At 55.4% G+C, this 17,739-nt stretch overlaps 7 protein-coding genes across 7 annotated transcripts; 3 read left to right on the plus strand and 4 right to left on the minus strand.

The window, feature by feature from the left end:
- Positions 1 to 36: 36 nt before the first annotated feature.
- Positions 37 to 3,636, plus strand: L969DRAFT_88477 (uncharacterized protein). The gene is made up of 7 exons (XM_014712138.1): positions 37 to 685; positions 739 to 1,723; positions 1,781 to 2,110; positions 2,163 to 2,828; positions 2,884 to 3,087; positions 3,145 to 3,262; positions 3,320 to 3,636. The coding sequence occupies exons 1-7, from the start codon at positions 180 to 182 to the stop codon at positions 3,526 to 3,528; spliced, it is 3,018 nt and encodes a 1,005-aa protein (XP_014567624.1). The 5' UTR covers positions 37 to 179; the 3' UTR covers positions 3,529 to 3,636.
- Positions 3,637 to 3,847: 211 nt separating this feature from the next.
- L969DRAFT_18133 (uncharacterized protein) lies at positions 3,848 to 5,616 on the minus strand (the record flags this gene model as incomplete). The annotated part of the gene is made up of 9 exons (XM_014711706.1): positions 3,848 to 3,923; positions 3,973 to 4,036; positions 4,091 to 4,410; positions 4,463 to 4,820; positions 4,877 to 5,004; positions 5,063 to 5,193; positions 5,252 to 5,369; positions 5,425 to 5,467; positions 5,535 to 5,616. 9 exons carry the CDS (start codon positions 5,614 to 5,616, stop codon positions 3,848 to 3,850), a joined length of 1,320 nt encoding a protein of 439 aa, XP_014567192.1.
- Positions 5,617 to 5,655: 39 nt separating this feature from the next.
- On the minus strand, positions 5,656 to 8,748 carry L969DRAFT_75972 (uncharacterized protein). Its single transcript, XM_014712139.1, has 4 exons — positions 6,914 to 8,748; positions 6,498 to 6,853; positions 6,276 to 6,448; positions 5,656 to 6,224 (listed from the first exon to the last, which is right to left on the minus strand). The coding sequence occupies exons 1-4, from the start codon at positions 8,671 to 8,673 to the stop codon at positions 5,802 to 5,804; spliced, it is 2,712 nt and encodes a 903-aa protein (XP_014567625.1). The 5' UTR covers positions 8,674 to 8,748; the 3' UTR covers positions 5,656 to 5,801.
- A 114-nt stretch (positions 8,749 to 8,862) lies between these two features.
- Positions 8,863 to 10,714, plus strand: L969DRAFT_95210 (uncharacterized protein; the record flags this gene model as incomplete). The annotated part of the gene is made up of 2 exons (XM_014712140.1): positions 8,863 to 9,111; positions 9,179 to 10,714. 2 exons carry the CDS (start codon positions 8,863 to 8,865, stop codon positions 10,712 to 10,714), a joined length of 1,785 nt encoding a protein of 594 aa, XP_014567626.1.
- Positions 10,715 to 10,853: 139 nt separating this feature from the next.
- L969DRAFT_49716 (uncharacterized protein) lies at positions 10,854 to 11,555 on the plus strand (the record flags this gene model as incomplete). The annotated part of the gene is made up of 4 exons (XM_014712141.1): positions 10,854 to 10,933; positions 10,992 to 11,200; positions 11,245 to 11,345; positions 11,397 to 11,555. 4 exons carry the CDS (start codon positions 10,854 to 10,856, stop codon positions 11,553 to 11,555), a joined length of 549 nt encoding a protein of 182 aa, XP_014567627.1.
- Positions 11,534 to 14,098, minus strand: L969DRAFT_506208 (uncharacterized protein). The gene is made up of 3 exons (XM_014712142.1): positions 13,427 to 14,098; positions 13,024 to 13,378; positions 11,534 to 12,973 (listed from the first exon to the last, which is right to left on the minus strand). Exons 1-3 carry the CDS (start codon positions 13,957 to 13,959, stop codon positions 11,762 to 11,764), a joined length of 2,100 nt encoding a protein of 699 aa, XP_014567628.1. The 5' UTR covers positions 13,960 to 14,098; the 3' UTR covers positions 11,534 to 11,761.
- Positions 14,099 to 14,237: 139 nt separating this feature from the next.
- On the minus strand, positions 14,238 to 17,725 carry L969DRAFT_95213 (uncharacterized protein; the record flags this gene model as incomplete). The annotated part of the gene is made up of 10 exons (XM_014712143.1): positions 14,238 to 14,612; positions 14,661 to 15,887; positions 15,947 to 16,040; positions 16,090 to 16,147; positions 16,197 to 16,571; positions 16,626 to 16,813; positions 16,863 to 17,021; positions 17,074 to 17,400; positions 17,451 to 17,638; positions 17,690 to 17,725. The coding sequence occupies 10 exons, from the start codon at positions 17,723 to 17,725 to the stop codon at positions 14,238 to 14,240; spliced, it is 3,027 nt and encodes a 1,008-aa protein (XP_014567629.1).
- Positions 17,726 to 17,739: the final 14 nt, after the last annotated feature.

Raw genomic sequence — 17,739 nt, forward strand, 5'->3', positions numbered from 1 at the left:
TTGAGATCGTCTCGTCGCGAGAGAAAAAGTTGAACAGCTCGGTCGAGTCAAAGGTGTGCTTGTCGACGACTCTCAGCGGACGACAGTGCATGCTCAGAGCTGGCACACGACGGATCAGCTGCTCTCTCTCTTCATCTTTGCCTCATACACTCTTTCGAGCGGATCTTCATCGAGCGACCATGGCTAATGCCAGTCAGACTGCCGGATTGGCACTCAATGGCAACCATGCTGCTCCTTCAAGCCCCGCAGAGCCTGCTATGCTCGGACCAGACGGTCAACCCTTGAGCAAGCAGCAGATCAAGAAGGAACAGAAACGAATGGCAGGCCAGGCTGCAAAGGAAGCGAAAGCGAAAGCGAAAGCAGCTGCACCTACTTCTTCTGCTAGCAAACCCAAGAAAGAGAAAGCGGCAGCGGTAGAAGAGCAAAAGTTTGTGAACAAGACCAAGAAGGGGGAGAAGAAGGATTTGAGTGGGGAGATGGCGAGCGGATACAATCCACCGGCCGTTGAAGCTGCCTGGAACGATTGGTGGCAGGCTTCGGGATTCTTCAAACCCGCCCTCACTGCCCAAGGGGAGATCAAGCCGGAAGGTGTCTTCATCATTCCTGCTCCACCGCCCAACGTGACCGGCAGTCTCCATATCGGCCACGCACTCACTATCGCCATCCAAGACGCGCTCATAAGATGGTCAGTCTGCTTACCCCAGCTGTTTTCAGCGACTGATCGCCCCCATCGTGCAGGAACAGAATGCTGGGTAAGACAGTTCTGTTCAATCCGGGCTTCGATCATGCAGGCATCTCTACCCAATCTGTCGTCGAATCTCGACTGAGACGACTCGATCCGCCCCAATCTCGTCATGATCTCGGTCGAGATGCCTTCATCGAGAAAGTCTGGGCATGGAAAGAAGACTACCAAGCCAGGATCACATCGCAGTTGGACAGACTTGGCGCTTCGTACGACTGGGATCGCACTGCTTTCACCATGGATCCCCAGCGATCGAAAGCAGTAGCAGAAGCCTGGGTGCAGCTTTACGATCAAGGCATCATCTACCGCGCGAACAGACTTGTCAACTGGTGCACCTACCTCAATACTACGCTTTCCAATGAAGAAGTAGACAAGAAAGAGATCAAAGGTCGTACATTGCTCAACATCGTCGGCTATCCCAAAGAAGAGCGTATCGAGTTCGGCGTCCTCACCGAATTTGCCTACCCACTCGTGGGAGATTCCACTCAACGCATCATCGTCGCTACAACTCGTCCGGAAACATTGTTTGGAGATACTGCGGTAGCCATCCATCCAGACGACAAACGCTATACTCATCTCCATGGCAAATTTCTACAACATCCTTTCCTCGATCGCCAACTACCCATCGTATGCGATGCCGAATCTGCGGACATGTCATTTGGCACGGGAGCGGTCAAGATCACTCCGGCGCACGACGAGAACGATTTCAGAACGGCTGAACGGAACAAGCTAGAGATGATCAATATCTTCACGGAGGATGGCAAGCTCAACGCTTCTTGCGGACCTGACTGGGCCGGCATACCCCGCTTCACAGCACGACGTAAAGTCATCGATGCGTTGAAAGAGAAGGGACTCTACGTTGGCATGAAAGATAACCCTATGGTCGTACCCATCTGTAGCAAATCGGGCGATATCATCGAACCCCTCCTCAAGCCACAGTGGTGGGTGTCCTGCAAAGCTATGGCTCAAGAAGCCATCAAGGTCGGGTTTGCAACGTCTGAAATTGGCCTAGGCTGATTTCAGTGTTCACTCGAGTAGAGAACGCGTGCAGGCGAATTGAAGATTACGCCCAAGACGTCCGAAGGCGAATGGTACACTTGGCTTGAAAAGCTGGACGATTGGTGCATTTCCAGACAGCTTTGGTGGGGCCACCGCGCTCCTGCCTACTTTGTCGATATTGAAGGCAAGGATCAAGATTCGGCAGATGGGTCGCATTGGGTTGCGGGCAGGAATTTAGAAGAGGCACAAGAGCGAGCAGCTGAGAAGTTCAACGGTCAGAGGTACACGCTCAGACAAGACGAAGACGTACTCGATACTTGGTTCTCGTCTGGTCTTTGGCCATTTGCCATCATGGGATGGCCGGACAAGGCAAGTTGGCGCTTGTCCGTTTCTCTGTCTGTGGTTTGACTGGAGGTGACAGACTGCTGATATGGAACGCTTCTATCCTTCGACGGTACTCGAGACTGGATGGGACATCCTCTTCTTCTGGGTAGCAAGGATGGTCTTGCTCGGTCTCAAGCTGACAGGCCAGATGCCTTTCCGCGAAGTGTTCTGTCATGCCATGATCAGAGATGCTCATGGCCGCAAGATGTCGAAATCCAAAGGCAACGTCATCGATCCGGTGGACGTCATCGAGTCCATTACGCTGGAAGGACTTCATCAGCGGTTACTCGAGGGCAATATTGCGGATCCGAAAGAGCTCGCCATGGCAAAGGATGGACAGAAGAAGGACTTCCCCAAAGGTATTCCCCAGTGCGGCACGGACGCTCTGCGATTCGCTTTGTGCAACTACACCGGCTCTGGACGAGATATCAATTTGGAGATAAGCAAAGTAGAAGGATTCAGATTCTTTGCCAACAAGCTATGGAACGCCACTCGATTTGCTATGCTCAAGCTCGATGGTGACTTCGCGCCTGCTGCTACGCCCAATCCGACTGGCAAAGAGAGTCTAGCAGAACGTTACATCCTTGACAGACTGCTACATGCTGCGACCGAAGTCAATCGCGAGCTGACAGATCGCGACTTCATGTCTGCCACGCGTGCGATCTATCACTTCTGGTGGGACGAGCTCTGCGCAGTCTACATTGTCAGCGCATTGGTGCCATACGCCGGGGAAGTAGCTGACGCGAGCATGAGGACAGGAGGCGATGAAGCCAATGATGGACGACAGCGCAACCGCTGAACAGCGGCTATCAGCTCAGAATACGCTTTACACTTGCCTCGATCTTGGCTTCAGATTGCTACATCCTTTCATGCCATACGTCACCGAAGAGCTCTGGCAGCGACTTCCACGACGTCCTAATGATGCTACACCTTCGATCTGCATCGCCGCTTTCCCAACTGCTGTGCGTATCTTGGTCATAATCTGCTTGATATTGACTGAGATGTGCGAGATGCTATAGGACACGATCGCGACCATGTCTGCACCCAGTGCGGTGGCAGACTTTGAGACGGTCAAGTCGTGCATCGACAACGTACGCTCCTTGGCGGGCAGTGCAGGTATCGCCACTAATATCAATGGTGCGTCGTTGCGTCTCATCAATCGATCCCGACTGACTGTTTGCCTGCGATGCACAGCTTTCGTTGTGATACCCGCTGGTCGGCTACACGACGAGATCAGCGGCCAGGCGAACATCATGACCTCGCTCATCAAGGGCTGTACTTCGCTCAAAGTTCTCGCATCGGCTGCTGAGCTGCCCGAGGGATGCAATTCGGGCGCTGTCACGGACACTGTTTCCGCTCATGTCCTCGTCAAGGCAAGTCTGATGCCACTGAATGTCGTATAAGCTGCTCTTACATCCGTTGCAGGGTTTCGTTGATGTTGACGCGGAGATTGTGAAACTGACGAAGAAGATCGATTTGCTCAAGATCAGCTCGGGTACACTCGACAAGGTCATGCAAGCGCCAGGCTATGATACGAAGACGCCAGAACAAGTGAGGGAGCGCAATGCTGCGAAGAAGCAAGACATGCAGTCCGAGATGAACTTGCTTCGGAAGGCAATAGACGAGATGGCTCAATTCAAGTGAGGTTCGCCAGGTAGACTTTGTATGTAATTGCAGCAAGCAGACGCAAGACAGATGGCCATGAAGTGATGGGGTACAAGACTAGAGCTGACCGCGGACCGCTTTGTCTAGTGACTCGGCGAAATACTCGATGTTGCTCGGGTTCAGTCCCGCAAGACTGCCAGCCCTACATGAGCGTCAAAGGGGCGAGATGGAGAGCAGCTTACCTGATCCTGCCATTGCCTGTCAGGTAGATGTGTCCGTTTTCCACGAGCGCTTTGCATTGCTCCGCTGCAAGGCTCCAGTTTTGTCAGCATCGGGCAAGCGGATCCAGGTGGATCTTACGTTTGAGGCCAGTAAAAGAAAACATGCCGATCTGAGTAGTGACATGCTTCCAAGATCCCGGCGTCTTGTACTTGTTCTCCAGTAGATCGACGAGCTTGCTCCTTGTTTCGATGATCCGGCTCGCCATCGTACTGATATCCTGCTTCCATTCCTCGAACAGCTTGGCATCGTTCAGAATGAGCGAGACTACGCGAGCGCCGAAGGTCGGCGGGTTGGAGATCTCTGACCGCTGCAGGACGCTGAGTTGACTCGAAATGCGCTTAGTTTCGTCTTCTGTCTCGCCAACGAAGCACAGACACCCAATTCGTTCGCCGTACAGTCTAGAACCAGCATTGAGTCAGAGGTAGCAAGCCGCTATCGGACTGTACGCACCCTGCATTCTTGGCATAAGATTGGCAGACGAGCAGCGGGACCTTTTGCTCGACAAAATGCCGAACTGCCCAGGCATCGTTGTCGAGATCGCCCGATGCGAATCCCTGGTAAGCGCAGTCGAAGAAAGCATAGTGTTTCTTCTGTTTGAAGGTCTCTGCTATCTGTCTCCACTGATCTCTGGTTGGATCGACACCTGTTGGGTTATGGGCGCATGCATGAAGAAGGAAGACAGAAGCCTCGGGCGCGCTTGTGAGATCTGCGAGGAAGCCGGAAAAGTCGAGGCCGATTGTCTTGGGATCATAGTACTTGTAGTCGACGGGCTTCAGGCCGACGTTGGTCATGATCGCTTTGTGGTTGGCTGTGGGCAACGAGCCACATCAGCCAACGAAGCCAAGCTGAACGGCTATGCCCCACCCCAGGTCGGATTTGAGATATAGATGACCTTTTCGGATTTACCCTTCCATGGACCGAAGAAATTGGCGAGAAAGAGCGCGGCGAGATGGTTCGCGCCTGTGCCGGATATCGTCTGCACAGCTGCCACCCTGTAGCATTACCGCCAGCTCAGACTCACGTGACGCGTTTGCGATGGAGGCAGCACACCTGTTCTGCGCGAGTGCAGGGCTGTCTTTGCCAAAGATGAGCTTAGCCGAAGCGGATGTGAATGCGGGCAAGCCGGTGATGGGCAGATACTCGTGATCGAGCGATTCGTCGGACGCAATGACTCGCTTTGCCTGACATGGCGCACTCGTCAGCAGACTTGAGGATCAAGCTGACCAGTGAGCTACATACCTTCAAGACGACGGGAAGGACCCATGGCTTGCCGTTCTCGTCGCGGTAAGCTCCCACGCCCAAGTTGATCTTCTTGTCGTGCTTGTCGGCCTTGTACGCTGCCGTCAGCTGGAAGATGCTGTCAAGCTGAGCATGAGCAGACGATCGATAGCAACTCATGAGCGAGGACAAACCTGTCTGGCGGAGCTTGTGAGACCTCCTTGAAGACGTCCATATCTGTGAAGCATCGATAGCCGAGTCAGATCGAGCTCATGCTGCCATCGACGTGATCAGTCTGGCGCACCATGATGGGCCATGCTGGTCGTGTCCGGCTCAACCTTGAGATGCTTGGTGATACTCGACAGGCGCTTATGGCTCGTGCTCATCTCCTATCCGGGGATTGCTCGCTCGTGTGCCAGTCGCGTCCCAAGCTCGAGCCAGATAGCGGATAGGCCCCTGCACGCTTCAAGCTCAAGACTTGTACAGGATGAGCAGGCAGGCAGGCAGGCAGGCAGACAGACAGACTCGATGAGGTCCAATATGCGTACAGGTTATGCTAGGTCAGGGTATGCTAAGAGATGATACAGTTCTCGTCAGGTCCGTTCTTGCCTCGTCTTTGAGCGAGCTCGCGTTCTACCGTCTTCTCTCTCCTGCTGGGTCCATCGCTCGGCGCACCTCGCTTGGCGTAACTCGTCCCATTCCCGCCGATAGGTCGGGGAGGACCGTTTGATGCGCTCCCCTGACGCATATCTGAAATCGTCGAGGGTGCTTCGTTGAGCGTTCCGCGTGAGTAGTGATTGTCGACCGCGATCGCTTGACCTCGTCGTGCTGCGGCAGAAGGCGGTCCGGGTCCGAGAGCTGCTGCAGTTGCCAGACCTGTGCGTTCTGAGCCAAGCGAGCGAAGTCGAGTGGTCGCTCGTCGATCGCCCGCATCTGCTGCCCGCCGATACCAGGCTACTGCTTCTCTCAGCGAGTGAGGTGTACCGATTCCAACCTGTTCCGATCATCAACGCCGATCGATCTTGTAGCACAATGAAATGCTGACCTCCCAGAAGTAGCCAAGAGCGTACATGGCCTTTGAAAGGCCTTGATCGGCAGCACGCTTTGCCCACAGGAACGCTTCTGTATCCGACTGAGGTAAGACTCCTGGCGATCCGACGAGATACCACGCCGTCAGAGCGAAGCAAGCCTCTCGATGACCCTTTTGAGCAGCAATGTCTGTTCGGCCGTCGTCAGACTGCAACAATAGAAAGAGCTAGAGGCTTACTGTAGTAGTGTATAGATAGCGCTGGGTCTTTGGGGCATGACATCCGTCCATATTCGTAGCATTCGCCGAGCTTGTAAGCAGAAGGCTGCCAGCCCAACTCTGAAGCCTTTGCTAACAGCTCGGCGGCGTATTCGTGATCGATAAAGACGACGTTTTCGATTCCTCTTTCGTGCAAGAGCGCAAGATCGTGCATGGCCTGAATGGTAGGCAGATCGGGTTCGGCTTCTGCGAGTTCGACACATCGCTTGAGCCATTTGACGCCTTCTTTCGCCCTCCTGTTGAGACCGAGCTCGCCATTGAGCTCTGCCAGTGCAAGACGATACATCGCTGCAGGATGGGAAAGTGCCGCTGCTTTCCTACGCGAACGTGCACTCCATCTCAGCAAATGACTGTTAAAAAAAGACCGCACGTCGCACCTATACCACGATACAGCTTTGCTCTGCTCCTTGCGGCATCCCCATCCGTTTTCGCACAGCTGAGCCGTACGAAAGCACGCCTCGGCATTACCGTGTTTGCCTGCCAGTATAAACAGTGGGAAAGCCTTGTCGTAATCTTGTTTTCCCTTTGTGCCAATTCCCTGGGTGTAGCAATCGGCCAAGAAAGCCTGAGCGGGCACATGACCTCGATCTGCGACTTTCTTCAGGAGCGTCAGTGCTTCTGTGAGTAGTGCTTCTCTCTTTGCTTTCTCTTCTGTAAGCTTCTTCGAAGGTGGACCGGCTGGAGAGGTAGGATCTGTCCCGTTGGCTTCTCTCGCTACGTCCAGCATGAAGACAGCAAGCTCGAATGTGAGTTCTGGATCGTTTGTCTTTTGTGCATTGGCGCGGTAGAGTTCCAGCGTTTTCGTATGAGTGAGCAAGGAGACTTTTGCTCCCGGTCTGAGATGTGAGTGATCGAGCAAAGGCCCGGTGGAGTGAGGTTGACTGTCGTAGATCGAAGGAGCTCTGCTGCCTGTCGACATTGGTTTGCGATGGGGTTGCATAGACTGACGAGTTGAATTGGCAGAAGAGGAAGAGACGGGCGAATCTCCCCTCCTCGATGCCTCCTTCTGGCTTCCAACAGTAGACGAACTGTTGCGATCCGCAACGTTCTGCATGCCCGGCGTCTTCTTGAGTTGATTGGGCTGTGCAGCTTTGCCATTCGTCACGATGGGCTCAACCTCTGGAGCTTTGCCTTTCTTTGCGACATTCTGTCTTGCTGATTTCGGCAGCGCTGGTGGAGCTTGTTGGATTGGCTGTGCAGGAGGAAGGCCATAGAAATCATCCTCGTCGTCCAAATCTTGAATCGGGTAGCCACCTCTTGACGCGCCTAGGCTATTTCGCGAAGGATCGACTTCTGGCGGATTGAGATCGCCATAAGTGCCGTAAGAAGACAGTCTGGTATGGGACTGTCTCATTGCGGCAGCATTGGCAGCAGACATGCTCTCCTGAACGGGCGCGCTGTCCGTCGATCGAGGTAAGCTGGTCGTCGAAGCGGATGATGAATCTCCTCCCGCTAGCGACGCAGGAGGTGGAGTACCGCCGAGGGTGGGCCCGGATGCCAGAACAGGTGAATTGAACAAGCTCGAGGAAAGCTCGCCATTGCCTTGGAATCCGCCCAGTATGGGACCTGAGTGACCGGCAAACCAGTCTCTTGCAGCTGTAGGAGCTCGCGTCCCATCAGGCCTGAGCGTGTTGGGATCCGTGTCGACCCTGAGCGAGGAAGTAGACGCAGAAGAGGCAGACGAGGAAGGCGGTAGGTCAGGTACGCCGAGCGCGAGATGATCGAACCGCCTGTCTAAGCCCGTCGAGCCGAATCGGGCAGCTTCAGGCGGTGGCAGGACAGGCTGACCGAGACTGGAGGAAGAGCTGGAGTTCGTCCTGTCTGCCCCATAAAAGTCATCTTCCTCGTCGTCCACTCTTGCGGGACCGTGATGGGATGCGCCTGCAGGCAGACCGGTTTCATGGTCATCGTACAGGTACGTCCCTTCGAAATCGTTGGCCAAGGCGGAAGAAGCGCTCGGGTTCCACCGTGCAGATTCTGTGAGAGCATACTGCGTCGAAGCCTGACCGAGCTTGCCCTTGGGCGTGGCCTGATTCGACCCATTAGGGACTGAAGGCGGTTGAGCGTACGAGATCGAAGCCGGAAGCGATTCTTGTTGCGAGCTCGTCGGCCTGTGGAAAGCGCGCGAGGCCGCCATCTCTGAAGAGGGGTTGCTATACAGCTGTCGCGCCCATCGGCCTGCGACGAGCCCGTCCAACGATTTGCCGCCGGCTTTGGTTTTGCAGTGTTGGCAAAGGCGCGCGTCCCTGTTTCTCACGCTCATCGCAAGCCACGTCCTCACTCGCCGCCTGCAGGCACTTGTCAAATCGTGCAGGGCGGCCTCAGAATGGGCTCCTCTGCGCTCCGGCCCGCACGGCTGATGGGCGACATCCTATCTGGCTTCGATATGGCCAGTCCGGCTGCAGGAAGATCGACCACAAGCCAAGTAGCGACGCTCAAGTCGATCCTGCACGGCAACACTGAGCTCACTCCCGGCGAAAGAGCATCGCTACGGAAGCAGATCACATCTGCGGAGGAGCTTCTCAGAAACACGTATGGCTTGCAGGAAGGATGGTCTGTCAACGAGCGCGACGAGGTAAGCGGAGCTCTTTTGCCGCTCTTGCCGTGCTGTGCGATTGACACTTTCGCTGGCTCCCCTCCAGCTTCTCAACGAGGAGGGATTACCAGTCTTTGACATTCACGAGAAGCTACACGACGAGGTGGATGCACAGCCAGTTCAGAGTGGGAGCAAAGCGGAGAACGGCGTCACACGACAGAGATTGCCGCTTTGTCACCTCGTCGAGTCTGCTTGGCCGACACCCGAGATCTGTGCTCTGTATGGGCAGGTGAGGCGCCATCAGTCGGAACATACATTCGGCAAGCGGATGTCCGCCAGATCGCACGTGACACCGACCCGATCATCACATCCCGGCAAAGGCAAACAAAAGGCTGTCATGCCTTGCTCGGTCCTCAAGAAGACATCCTCCTTCTCACGGGATGGCTGCTCCTCATCAGACGAAGCAAGGGGTAAATCCGGTCGATCGGCTTCCCTCTCCTCCTCGGGGTCGGGCAGCACGCGTCGCAAATGCGTTTCCTTTGATCTGCCGCCCTTGCCTGCAACGCCCCCACAGCCACAGCATGGCAGTCTACCCGCGAATGGCCCAAAAGGAGGGTACAGATTGGGAGAAGTAGTCGAACGGCCGATGAAGATGCAGCTCGTTGAGCAGTACGATGAGCCAGAAAAGCTACGAAGTTCGATTGCGCTCGCGGCCGAAAGGAGAGCGAGAGCGGAATATGCCGCTCAGGCAGCAAAGCGACGTGCTGTCGCTACGCCTAAGCCCGTCGGAAATATGACGACTCACAAGTTCAAGACAGCCGAAGAAAGGATACGTGAAGAATATGCGATACAGAAAGAAAAGCGACGCAGACTGGCAAATGCTGATCGACCTCATCGTGTTTCGCCAATCCAAGAAGAACGAGCACTACCGGCGCAGCCTCTTGAGCCTCGATCGTCACCGGACGACCCGAGGCTCGCTCTGGAGCCTGCACGCACTCATCACTCACCGCTGCCGCTCTCACACATTGCTCCTTCCCACGATGACACGTCACAGGAAGACACCTCGACGGATGAAGAGGACAATCTGTTCGATTCGGACGAAGAAGAAGACGAGGACGAGGCTGATTTCGCCGAGTTTGATTCCGAATTGGGAGCACAGGTTGCTGCAAGGGAGCAAGCCTTCCGGTACCACTACCTGCGTACCAAGCAGGATTCTATCCTACCTGTTTCCTCATTCGATGAGGAAGAGTCCGACGATCAACCCCGACGATCACGGTTCAGGCAGAACAGACACAACCTAGTCAGGATGATCATTCCCTCGCTCGCACCGGGTGGAAAAGGCACTTTGCCGACCAACGAGAGAGATGCAGATGCGGTAGATGATGATGGATACACTTCACAAGAGAGAGAAGAGATTCGGCAGAGACTGGAAGCCATCTGTCGCAATCAGGAGTTCGATCTTCCTTCACCAGCGTCGCCCGTGCAGCCACTGGCTCAAATCATACCCGCTCAGCCCGCGCCCCTGGCAACAAAAGATGTCGTCCTCGAAGCAACAACCCATGATATACGCCCAACAGAAGTGACGAATAGCAAACCCGCTCGAGTATCTCGCTTCAGGCAGCGTCGGTTGGACGAAAGCTGAGCCTGTGTGGAAACGTGTTGTGCTGTACTTGCACGTGTTGTCGCCTTTGCCCATCTGACTCGCGCTTGGTCGCGTCATCTCATCGCAATCGTCAGCGAAGTCTCTGCATCCTCTCGCCCGCATCTTCGCCTGTCTCGTCATGCCTGCCAATGCTACCCGTCCTCGAAAGAACACGCAGCATCTGCCCAACACGAGCAATCTCATTGACTCTGTAGACCCGTTCGTCTTCGCACCTTCTCAGGTCGACTCATTAACTTTTCCTCATGCCCGCCTGTAGCTCGTCGTCAGATATGATCAAGATGCTCACTGCGCTCGAATCGGCCAAGTACAAGAAGGAAAGCCAGCCCCGACGTTCGCACATTATTACGATGACACGCTCGGACAGGCTCAGAAACGTCTTGATCAAATCGGAGCAGACGCAACTGCGCTTGTTAGACAGAGTCAAAGCCGCCTCGCAGAGCTTCAAGCTGCCCACGGTGACGTGGTGTACGCAGCCAATCGGTGCCTGAGCTGCACACTCACATACTAAGACAGTGCAAAGGTCAAGGCAGACTATCAGCGTGAAGACAGAAGACTTGCCCTGCAGCTCCATCGAATCGAGCGTGAGCTCGTAGACGCCGGTGCCCTAGTTGTGGGTATCTCACACATGCTCCGAGTCCGCTGACGAGCCATCGAACATCAGCCAATGCTCGAAGACGCGGCCAAAGTCATCGCCGCTAGTGCGGCTTCACTCAGCACAGACACCCCCTCGCAGCTATGCCACGAGCTCAAAGGCCATCTGCACCGTATTGCTCAGAAGTTTCATGTTCATCAAGCAGCAGAACCCGCTGATCAACAGTAGAACACTGCGACGTGACTGCATTAACGGTTGTACAAGTCACTCAAATGATGCTGCAACAGATTGATGAATGGTGTTTGCGACTGCGGTTGTCTGGGGCCCTCAAAGCCCATTGAAGGTTTTCAAGTACCGAGTACTGAACTGAAGCACTGGGTGCGGTACTGATCTGCAAAAAGGGTATCAATTTGCTGTTTCGGGGGGAAGAGGCCCTAATCAGAGGCAGGGCGCGATGGCGGAGGAGTCTGTGCAGAAAGCCTGATGATCTCGAGATCAATCTGCCTGTGCTCGAGTCGCATCTGCGTTATTGCCTCCTCGTGCCTCTGTCGACCTTGCTCGATTTCCCATTCAAGCTGACGGAATCGCCAGGCGTGCTCGTTCCCCTGAACTTGCATCTCCAATCGCCTCTGTTCGATGAGAGCGAGCGCATCTTGTCGGATCTGCTCCCGTCTGAGCGCGAAATCGGTCATGGCTCTCTGCCGCGCTGCTTCGTTCTCCGTGACAATTGCCATGGCAGGTGATATGACGGACGGTCCGAAGATGCTCGATAGCTCGTCGTCGGGCGATGTTCTAGCTACCATCGGAGTACTGGCTGGTAGCATCGGCGGTGCCCCAAAGTCCAGGGGTCGTGTTGTGACCCGTGTGGCATAAGGGGCAGAAAGGCCTTCGCTTGTACCAGGTCGACTTGAATCATACGTGTACGGTTGACCGTACAGAGCCCGACCAGCTGTGTTCGACGGACCTTGATCGTATAGTAGCGAAGCTGCGCCACCTTGCCCAGTCGCCATGGGCGGCAGACGAAATCCGGCCGTCGGCGTCTTGAGCCTGCTGGGAGGTGAGCGCGCCGACAGAGATGCAGGAACCTGCTCGGACCGGCCGGTCGGTGGCATCATCGAGGGCGAAGGCGCCAGTATGCTTGAGGTAGGTATGTTCTTGTAAAGTTGCGGCACATAAGTGGATGAAGGCGATGCTATGCTTGAGCCCCTGCTGACAGGGCGATCTTGTTCTGCTGGATAGCTTCCTCGACCGACGGCCTTTTTCGTATGCGTACCCGATGCAGATAAACGTTCTGACTCGACCGGCAAATCTTCAGCTGCGCGCCGCTTGCCTTTGCGACTGACAGCCGCGGGATGCGGCAGCGCAGGAGCGCTCAGCAGCAATGCAGCTTCGCTACGCACGACGCTGCTGCTCCGAGATATACGCTCTATTGAGGGTGAGGCCGGATCACGAGCTTTTGTCGATGCGGAGACGCTCGCATCGAGACGAGACGTACTTCGCTGATCGTGGCCTGGTCGGTGAACCGGCAGGCCATGCGCCTGACTTTCCATGTGTCTGCGGACGTCCGAGCTTTGCACGAAGCGGTGCGGGAATGCAAATTTGCATCCTTGCACAGGGCAAGATCGCAATGCGCTCGGTACATGATACTGCAGGCTCACTTTAGCAAGGCGCAAATCAGCGTCGAGACGAGGCGTACCTTCAAGTTGTCGAAAGGACAGTCAAGAGAAACGCCGCGATAATCGTATGCTGCCGTCGGCGCACTCGTCTCGATAGTGCTCGTTGAAGAGGACTGACTCATCGCCTCAGAAACTGGCAGAGGCGGCGAAGTAGGCAGAGCTGGGCTCGTCAGACCAGTCACAAGGCCCGACGGCTCCGCGGATTGTCGACCAGATTCCTCCGTGCCCGACGTATCAGTCGCAAGATGTCCTGCAGCATTGACTAATAGCCGCACTACCACACCCAACAGCGGGTCCTCGCTCGATTCTAGTTTGTCGTCCTTCAACGCTGCCGATCCATGGCTGTCGACAAGCTCTCTGGCAGCAGGCACAGATCTTCACGCCAAATGTGAGCACGAGTACAGGAAGCGCATATCGACTCACATGTAGAGGCGTGCTCGCAGGTCTTTTGCGAAGTCGCTCAGTGAGACTTGCTGGGGTCCCTCGCCGAGGAGTCTTACGCCGTCATAGGTGACGCAGCTGATGCCCTCATCTCTCAGCAGCGCTGCAAAGGTGAGGCAAGCTTCAAGCTGATCTTGAACCCCTGGGCTTGTGCCGAGTAGACGAGCAGCGAGCTCGCGTTGACTCGCCAGCATTGTCCACATTGCCTCAACCAGTGCATGCGAACGTTGCCAATCGACTATGGCAGAGCCTGCGCTGATTGCAGCGGCTAACGAAGTAGCCGTACTAGAGGCCGAGATAGCAGAGTCTGGTCGAGTGCTGCCGCCGGTATTCGGCCGACTGACTTGCGATGTGCTCGAGCTGGAAGCTGGTCGCGCCATCTCTTGACTCGCCAGAGCATCCACAGCCGCTTCTGTTTGATTGGATTGCGGTATGAGTGCAGGCCGTCGTCTCTCCAGTCGCTGACTGCCTTGGGGCAGACGATCTCCCCCGCTAGGAGCTGCCCCCGTGCTCATGTCAGTGACGGAATGTCATGTGCGCCTGGGCTCTTCTATGGCGTGCCAAGCTATGTTTGCACGGATCGTCCCACCGTAAAGACGGCAGAATTGTGTGCGAGGACGGCATGGAATCGAATTTGGGGTCGGCGTATGAGATCATCGACAATTGAGAGACGAGAAAAATGCCAGTCGCGGCAGTGACCTTCCCGTCGGGGGTCGAAATTGAAGAAAAGCGCGCTAGTGGTCATATTGCCAGGGGCGCAGCCAAAGCCAGTTATGCGGCCGCCGCTTCCCGATCATGTCGAAGACACCCCGTAGACACTGCCTGTCAATCCGCGGGCGCTGAGAGCAAATTCGGTGATGATTTTTCGAGTTTGCTTCAAAGACCTGCTTGCATTGATTTGTTTGATGAAGCGCATCCGATAAGCTTCATCAATGCGGACAGGATCGACAGAAGACAAGCCTGTGTGCAGCCAAGCAGGGAACTCTGCAGAATAAGCTTTTGAGAGCGCTTGGAACAGCTCGCCGAAGGGGTCCAACACACTCCTCGGTGCTTCGCCACTGATGCCCTTGAGAGCAACTATGACGATCTCTTGACCATGTCTTTCGACTGTGGGCTTCAGCAAAGCAGCGTGAGAGTATTGATGCCAGGTCTCGTGCACGAGCATGCTCTTATTTTACACGCGTTAGCTTTGTTCCGTGAGCGCAGATGCACGTACGACAAAGCGTAGAACGGCCGTCAGAGCCACTCGCTCGGAGAGTTGCATAGCGAGGATGCAGTGCTGGCATGCTTGGTCGAGAGCGGGCGAGCCTGCGATAGCCTGGGGAAAATGCCGGAGCACCTGACTTGCCCGATCAGTGCGAAGCGATGACGACACAAGACACCCGCGTACCCCAGCAGCAAAGTCGTAAAGAGCGTGTACGACATCGGGATGGCTCTCAAGTAGAGATCGAGAGGCGAGATGGGAGCCTGCAGTTCGAAAGACCGCGGTAAAAGCAGTCGTGCTGCTCGACAGCGCTTTATCCCCTGGCGAGTCCCGAGCAGCAGCCGCAATGACTGCGGTGAGCGTACCGAGGAGAGAGGGGTCAAGACTGGTGGCGACAGCGCTCGATAGAGGCGACAGCAGGTCGGCAGGATCGAGGGAGAGCGGAGTGACGACGGGAGTCGTCGTGCTCTGTCTGACGAGCTCACCGACGGCGATGGCCAGCTCGACATCGTTTTGGGCTGCTGGTAGGATGGTGCAGATGCATGCTAGCATCTGTCCACGTAATTCGATCAGGCGAGCGTCGGTCTGGAAGTACTGAGCTCGCATGGCTTCGTTTGAGCCTTCGGCATCTCCGTCGAGCAGAAGCAGGTCCGCCTCTGGCTCTGCTAGCCCTCGAATGCATGCTGACAGCACAGCGAGCGATTGCAGAACAGTATCTCGAGCAGCAGTAGAGTCTGATGGCGATGACAAGCTCGCGTGGGCTTGTGCAACCCGATGGAGCGTTCCTTGAACCAGCAAGCATATATGCGGTACTGCATCTTGCATCGGCATTGCCTGGACGACAGCAGCGACGGACTCGACGACCTTTGCAAAGTCACTGCTGGGCAACCTGCCTTCTAGATTGGCGACGAGTGCAACGAACGATCCGACATGGCCGATCAGATGCACACGACAAGTAGAGCATAGCCGTCTGATCGCCATCGCTGCGCTTCGCCAGACGCTCTCGCGAGAAAGAGCTGCAGCGACAAAGGTGAGAGCCTGGAGGATGTAGGCAGGATGCTCGTTCAGCCATGCAGTATAGTTACCTATCAGGAGTAATGTGGTTTCGGTCAATCTCGTTGGCGCATCGACAGGCAGGGCTGTCAGTACCCGAGCAAACACGTCTGGAAGGTGAGCGTCTGTCTCTTCCGGTATTGCTTCTTGTATGGCTTGCAAAGCGTAAAGGCACGCTTCTAATGGCTGCAAACAATCTTTGCATATGAGCGCGTGTTGATGAGCTCGCTGGATGTTCGCCTTGCCTCCCATGGACCACCTGATCTACTTGCTTGGGCTGATCGTTCGATTGCCGTGCTGACAAGGAACTCGAGCAACCGGACTCGTATCACATAATACCTGCATCTGTCGTTGAGAAAAATCGCCAATGGTCGTGATTTCGACCTACGCATGTATGAGCGTGTCGCCAACGTCGCTTCTATAGTTGCTATATCTACTGAATGTGTCTGCGAGTGCCGTCTCAGATGATAGCGACGGGAAGTAGAACGCGCTGACCTTTAGTCCAGCCTTGTGTCTCGCTTTCCGGAGGCCATTGCAGTTTGACGAGCAATCTTGTCGAAAGCTCAGCAAAGATCTCTTGACCCAGTTTCCAGCGCTGCACCGTTTCGCTTCCTTGGTCATCGCCCGTTGATGTACCGTGCAGACCCTCATCGGCCATCTCCTCTTGAAGGTAAACCCAAGTGGGCAGGCCGATGATGCTGACCTCTTCATCCACTGCAAAAGTACCGGGGAAGGTACTGAGAAGCAGGAGATGGCGCAAGAGTGTGACGGAACGCTGCGAAGCCATGCTTCGTACGATGGTCGTTGCAGAGTGCTCGAACGTGGCCACCAGTAGCTTGAGCGTGGGCAGAATGTCTGTATCGCTCTCGTCTGGCCAGGCTTCAGATGTCAGCACAGACTGCGCCTGCAGCCGGAGAGACTAGCTTTCTATAGCCTCCGCAATAGCTTGAGAGGTGTATTGGCTTGAGAGGTAGTCTAACAATGGCTCAGCGCGCGTCGGCGTGAGAAAGTCGAGGTCGGCCAAGAAATCTTCTATGCAATCTGACGCTTGCTCCGCTGTGGGAGGGTGTAGTAAGAGCGGCAGCGTCAGTGGGTATATTCGGTCTAGGTCTCTGCAGTGCGGGTCAGCCGCGCTGCAAGATCGAATTCGGTCGAGCGTACTCGTAGCGTATGTTCTTACTGGTGAGCCAGCTTTGCAGACATCGTAAGGCAGCGATGAGATCTGCGTCATTGTGCGACGAGGGAAAAGTCGTGAGGGTATCGATGATGGTGCGCGCGACGAGAGATCCAGCTTCTGTCAGAGTATGTTCAAACTGTACCCTGTTGACATTGCTGGTCAGACGTGAGTCGGTAGGATGACGAGGATGCGGACCTTCGTTTGCCGATGAGATCTGCGCGCTCGCTCTCCTCGGTGATGACAGCCAAGACCTCAAAGACGGCTTGACGAGAGCAAGGTGCGCTCGACAAGAGCGTCATGAGCGAGAGAAGCCATTCTGACCAATCCCTGGGCGCTATCTTGATGGCCAGCGCTGTCGCCGCGACTGCCAGCTTACGCAGCACGATCCTCTCTGAGCTTGCGGCGTTCAGACTGTTCGCGGTCGCGTCGTGATTTGCTGGGTAAGCGAGTGGGGCAGAGTGGTACAATATCTCCATGAGAGATTGTTTGAGCTGTTCCTGGTGTCCTTCGGGCAGGGAGATGCTGCTGGCGACCTTAGCGAGCGAACGGAGAGTAAAAGGGGATTAGCGAACAAGTCACGAGAAATCTTGATTGACAGCGTGAGGGCGCCAAAAAAGCGTGACTGGGCGTCATGGGGAGAGGTGAGAAGCCAGGAGGACCACTGCCATGCTCCTGTTGATCGCTGTGCTTCGAAGAGGACATGCTGAACCTGGCGCTGTTCCTCTGCTGACGAGGTTGGCGCATAGAGTCGTCGGATGAGCTAGGTCGCCTGAATCTGAGCATGCGCCAATGGATGATAGGGCAGACGTACTTCTAGTAGCTCTTCTGGCGTCACTTCAGTGCCCATCCGCACCTGATGAC

The sequence above is a fragment of the Mixia osmundae genome, assembly GCF_000708205.1.
Source record: "Mixia osmundae IAM 14324 unplaced genomic scaffold scaffold_6, whole genome shotgun sequence".
Lineage (NCBI taxonomy): Eukaryota > Fungi > Basidiomycota > Mixiomycetes > Mixiales > Mixiaceae > Mixia > Mixia osmundae.

Excerpts from the sequence above, each read along its gene's own strand:
- L969DRAFT_88477 (XM_014712138.1), top strand. The coding sequence starts at position 180 with ATGGCTAATGCCAGTCAGACTGCCGGATTGGCACTCAATGGCAACCAT. Across the intron at positions 3,088-3,144 it reads TCGCCGCTTTCCCAACTGCT|GACACGATCGCGACCATGTC; the intron begins GTGCGTATCTTG and ends GAGATGCTATAG. Across the intron at positions 3,263-3,319 it reads TATCGCCACTAATATCAATG|CTTTCGTTGTGATACCCGCT; the intron begins GTGCGTCGTTGC and ends TGCGATGCACAG.
- L969DRAFT_75972 (XM_014712139.1), bottom strand. The coding sequence starts at position 8,673 with ATGGCGGCCTCGCGCGCTTTCCACAGGCCGACGAGCTCGCAACAAGAA. Across the intron at positions 6,854-6,913 it reads AAAGCTGTATCGTGGTATAG|GAAAGCAGCGGCACTTTCCC; the intron begins GTGCGACGTGCG and ends ACGTTCGCGTAG. Across the intron at positions 6,449-6,497 it reads GCTATCTATACACTACTACA|ACATTGCTGCTCAAAAGGGT; the intron begins GTAAGCCTCTAG and ends ACGGCCGAACAG.
- L969DRAFT_506208 (XM_014712142.1), bottom strand. The coding sequence starts at position 13,959 with ATGAGCACGGGGGCAGCTCCTAGCGGGGGAGATCGTCTGCCCCAAGGC. Across the intron at positions 13,379-13,426 it reads CTGCGAGCACGCCTCTACAT|ATCTGTGCCTGCTGCCAGAG; the intron begins GTGAGTCGATAT and ends TTTGGCGTGAAG. Across the intron at positions 12,974-13,023 it reads GTCCTTTCGACAACTTGAAG|TATCATGTACCGAGCGCATT; the intron begins GTACGCCTCGTC and ends GTGAGCCTGCAG.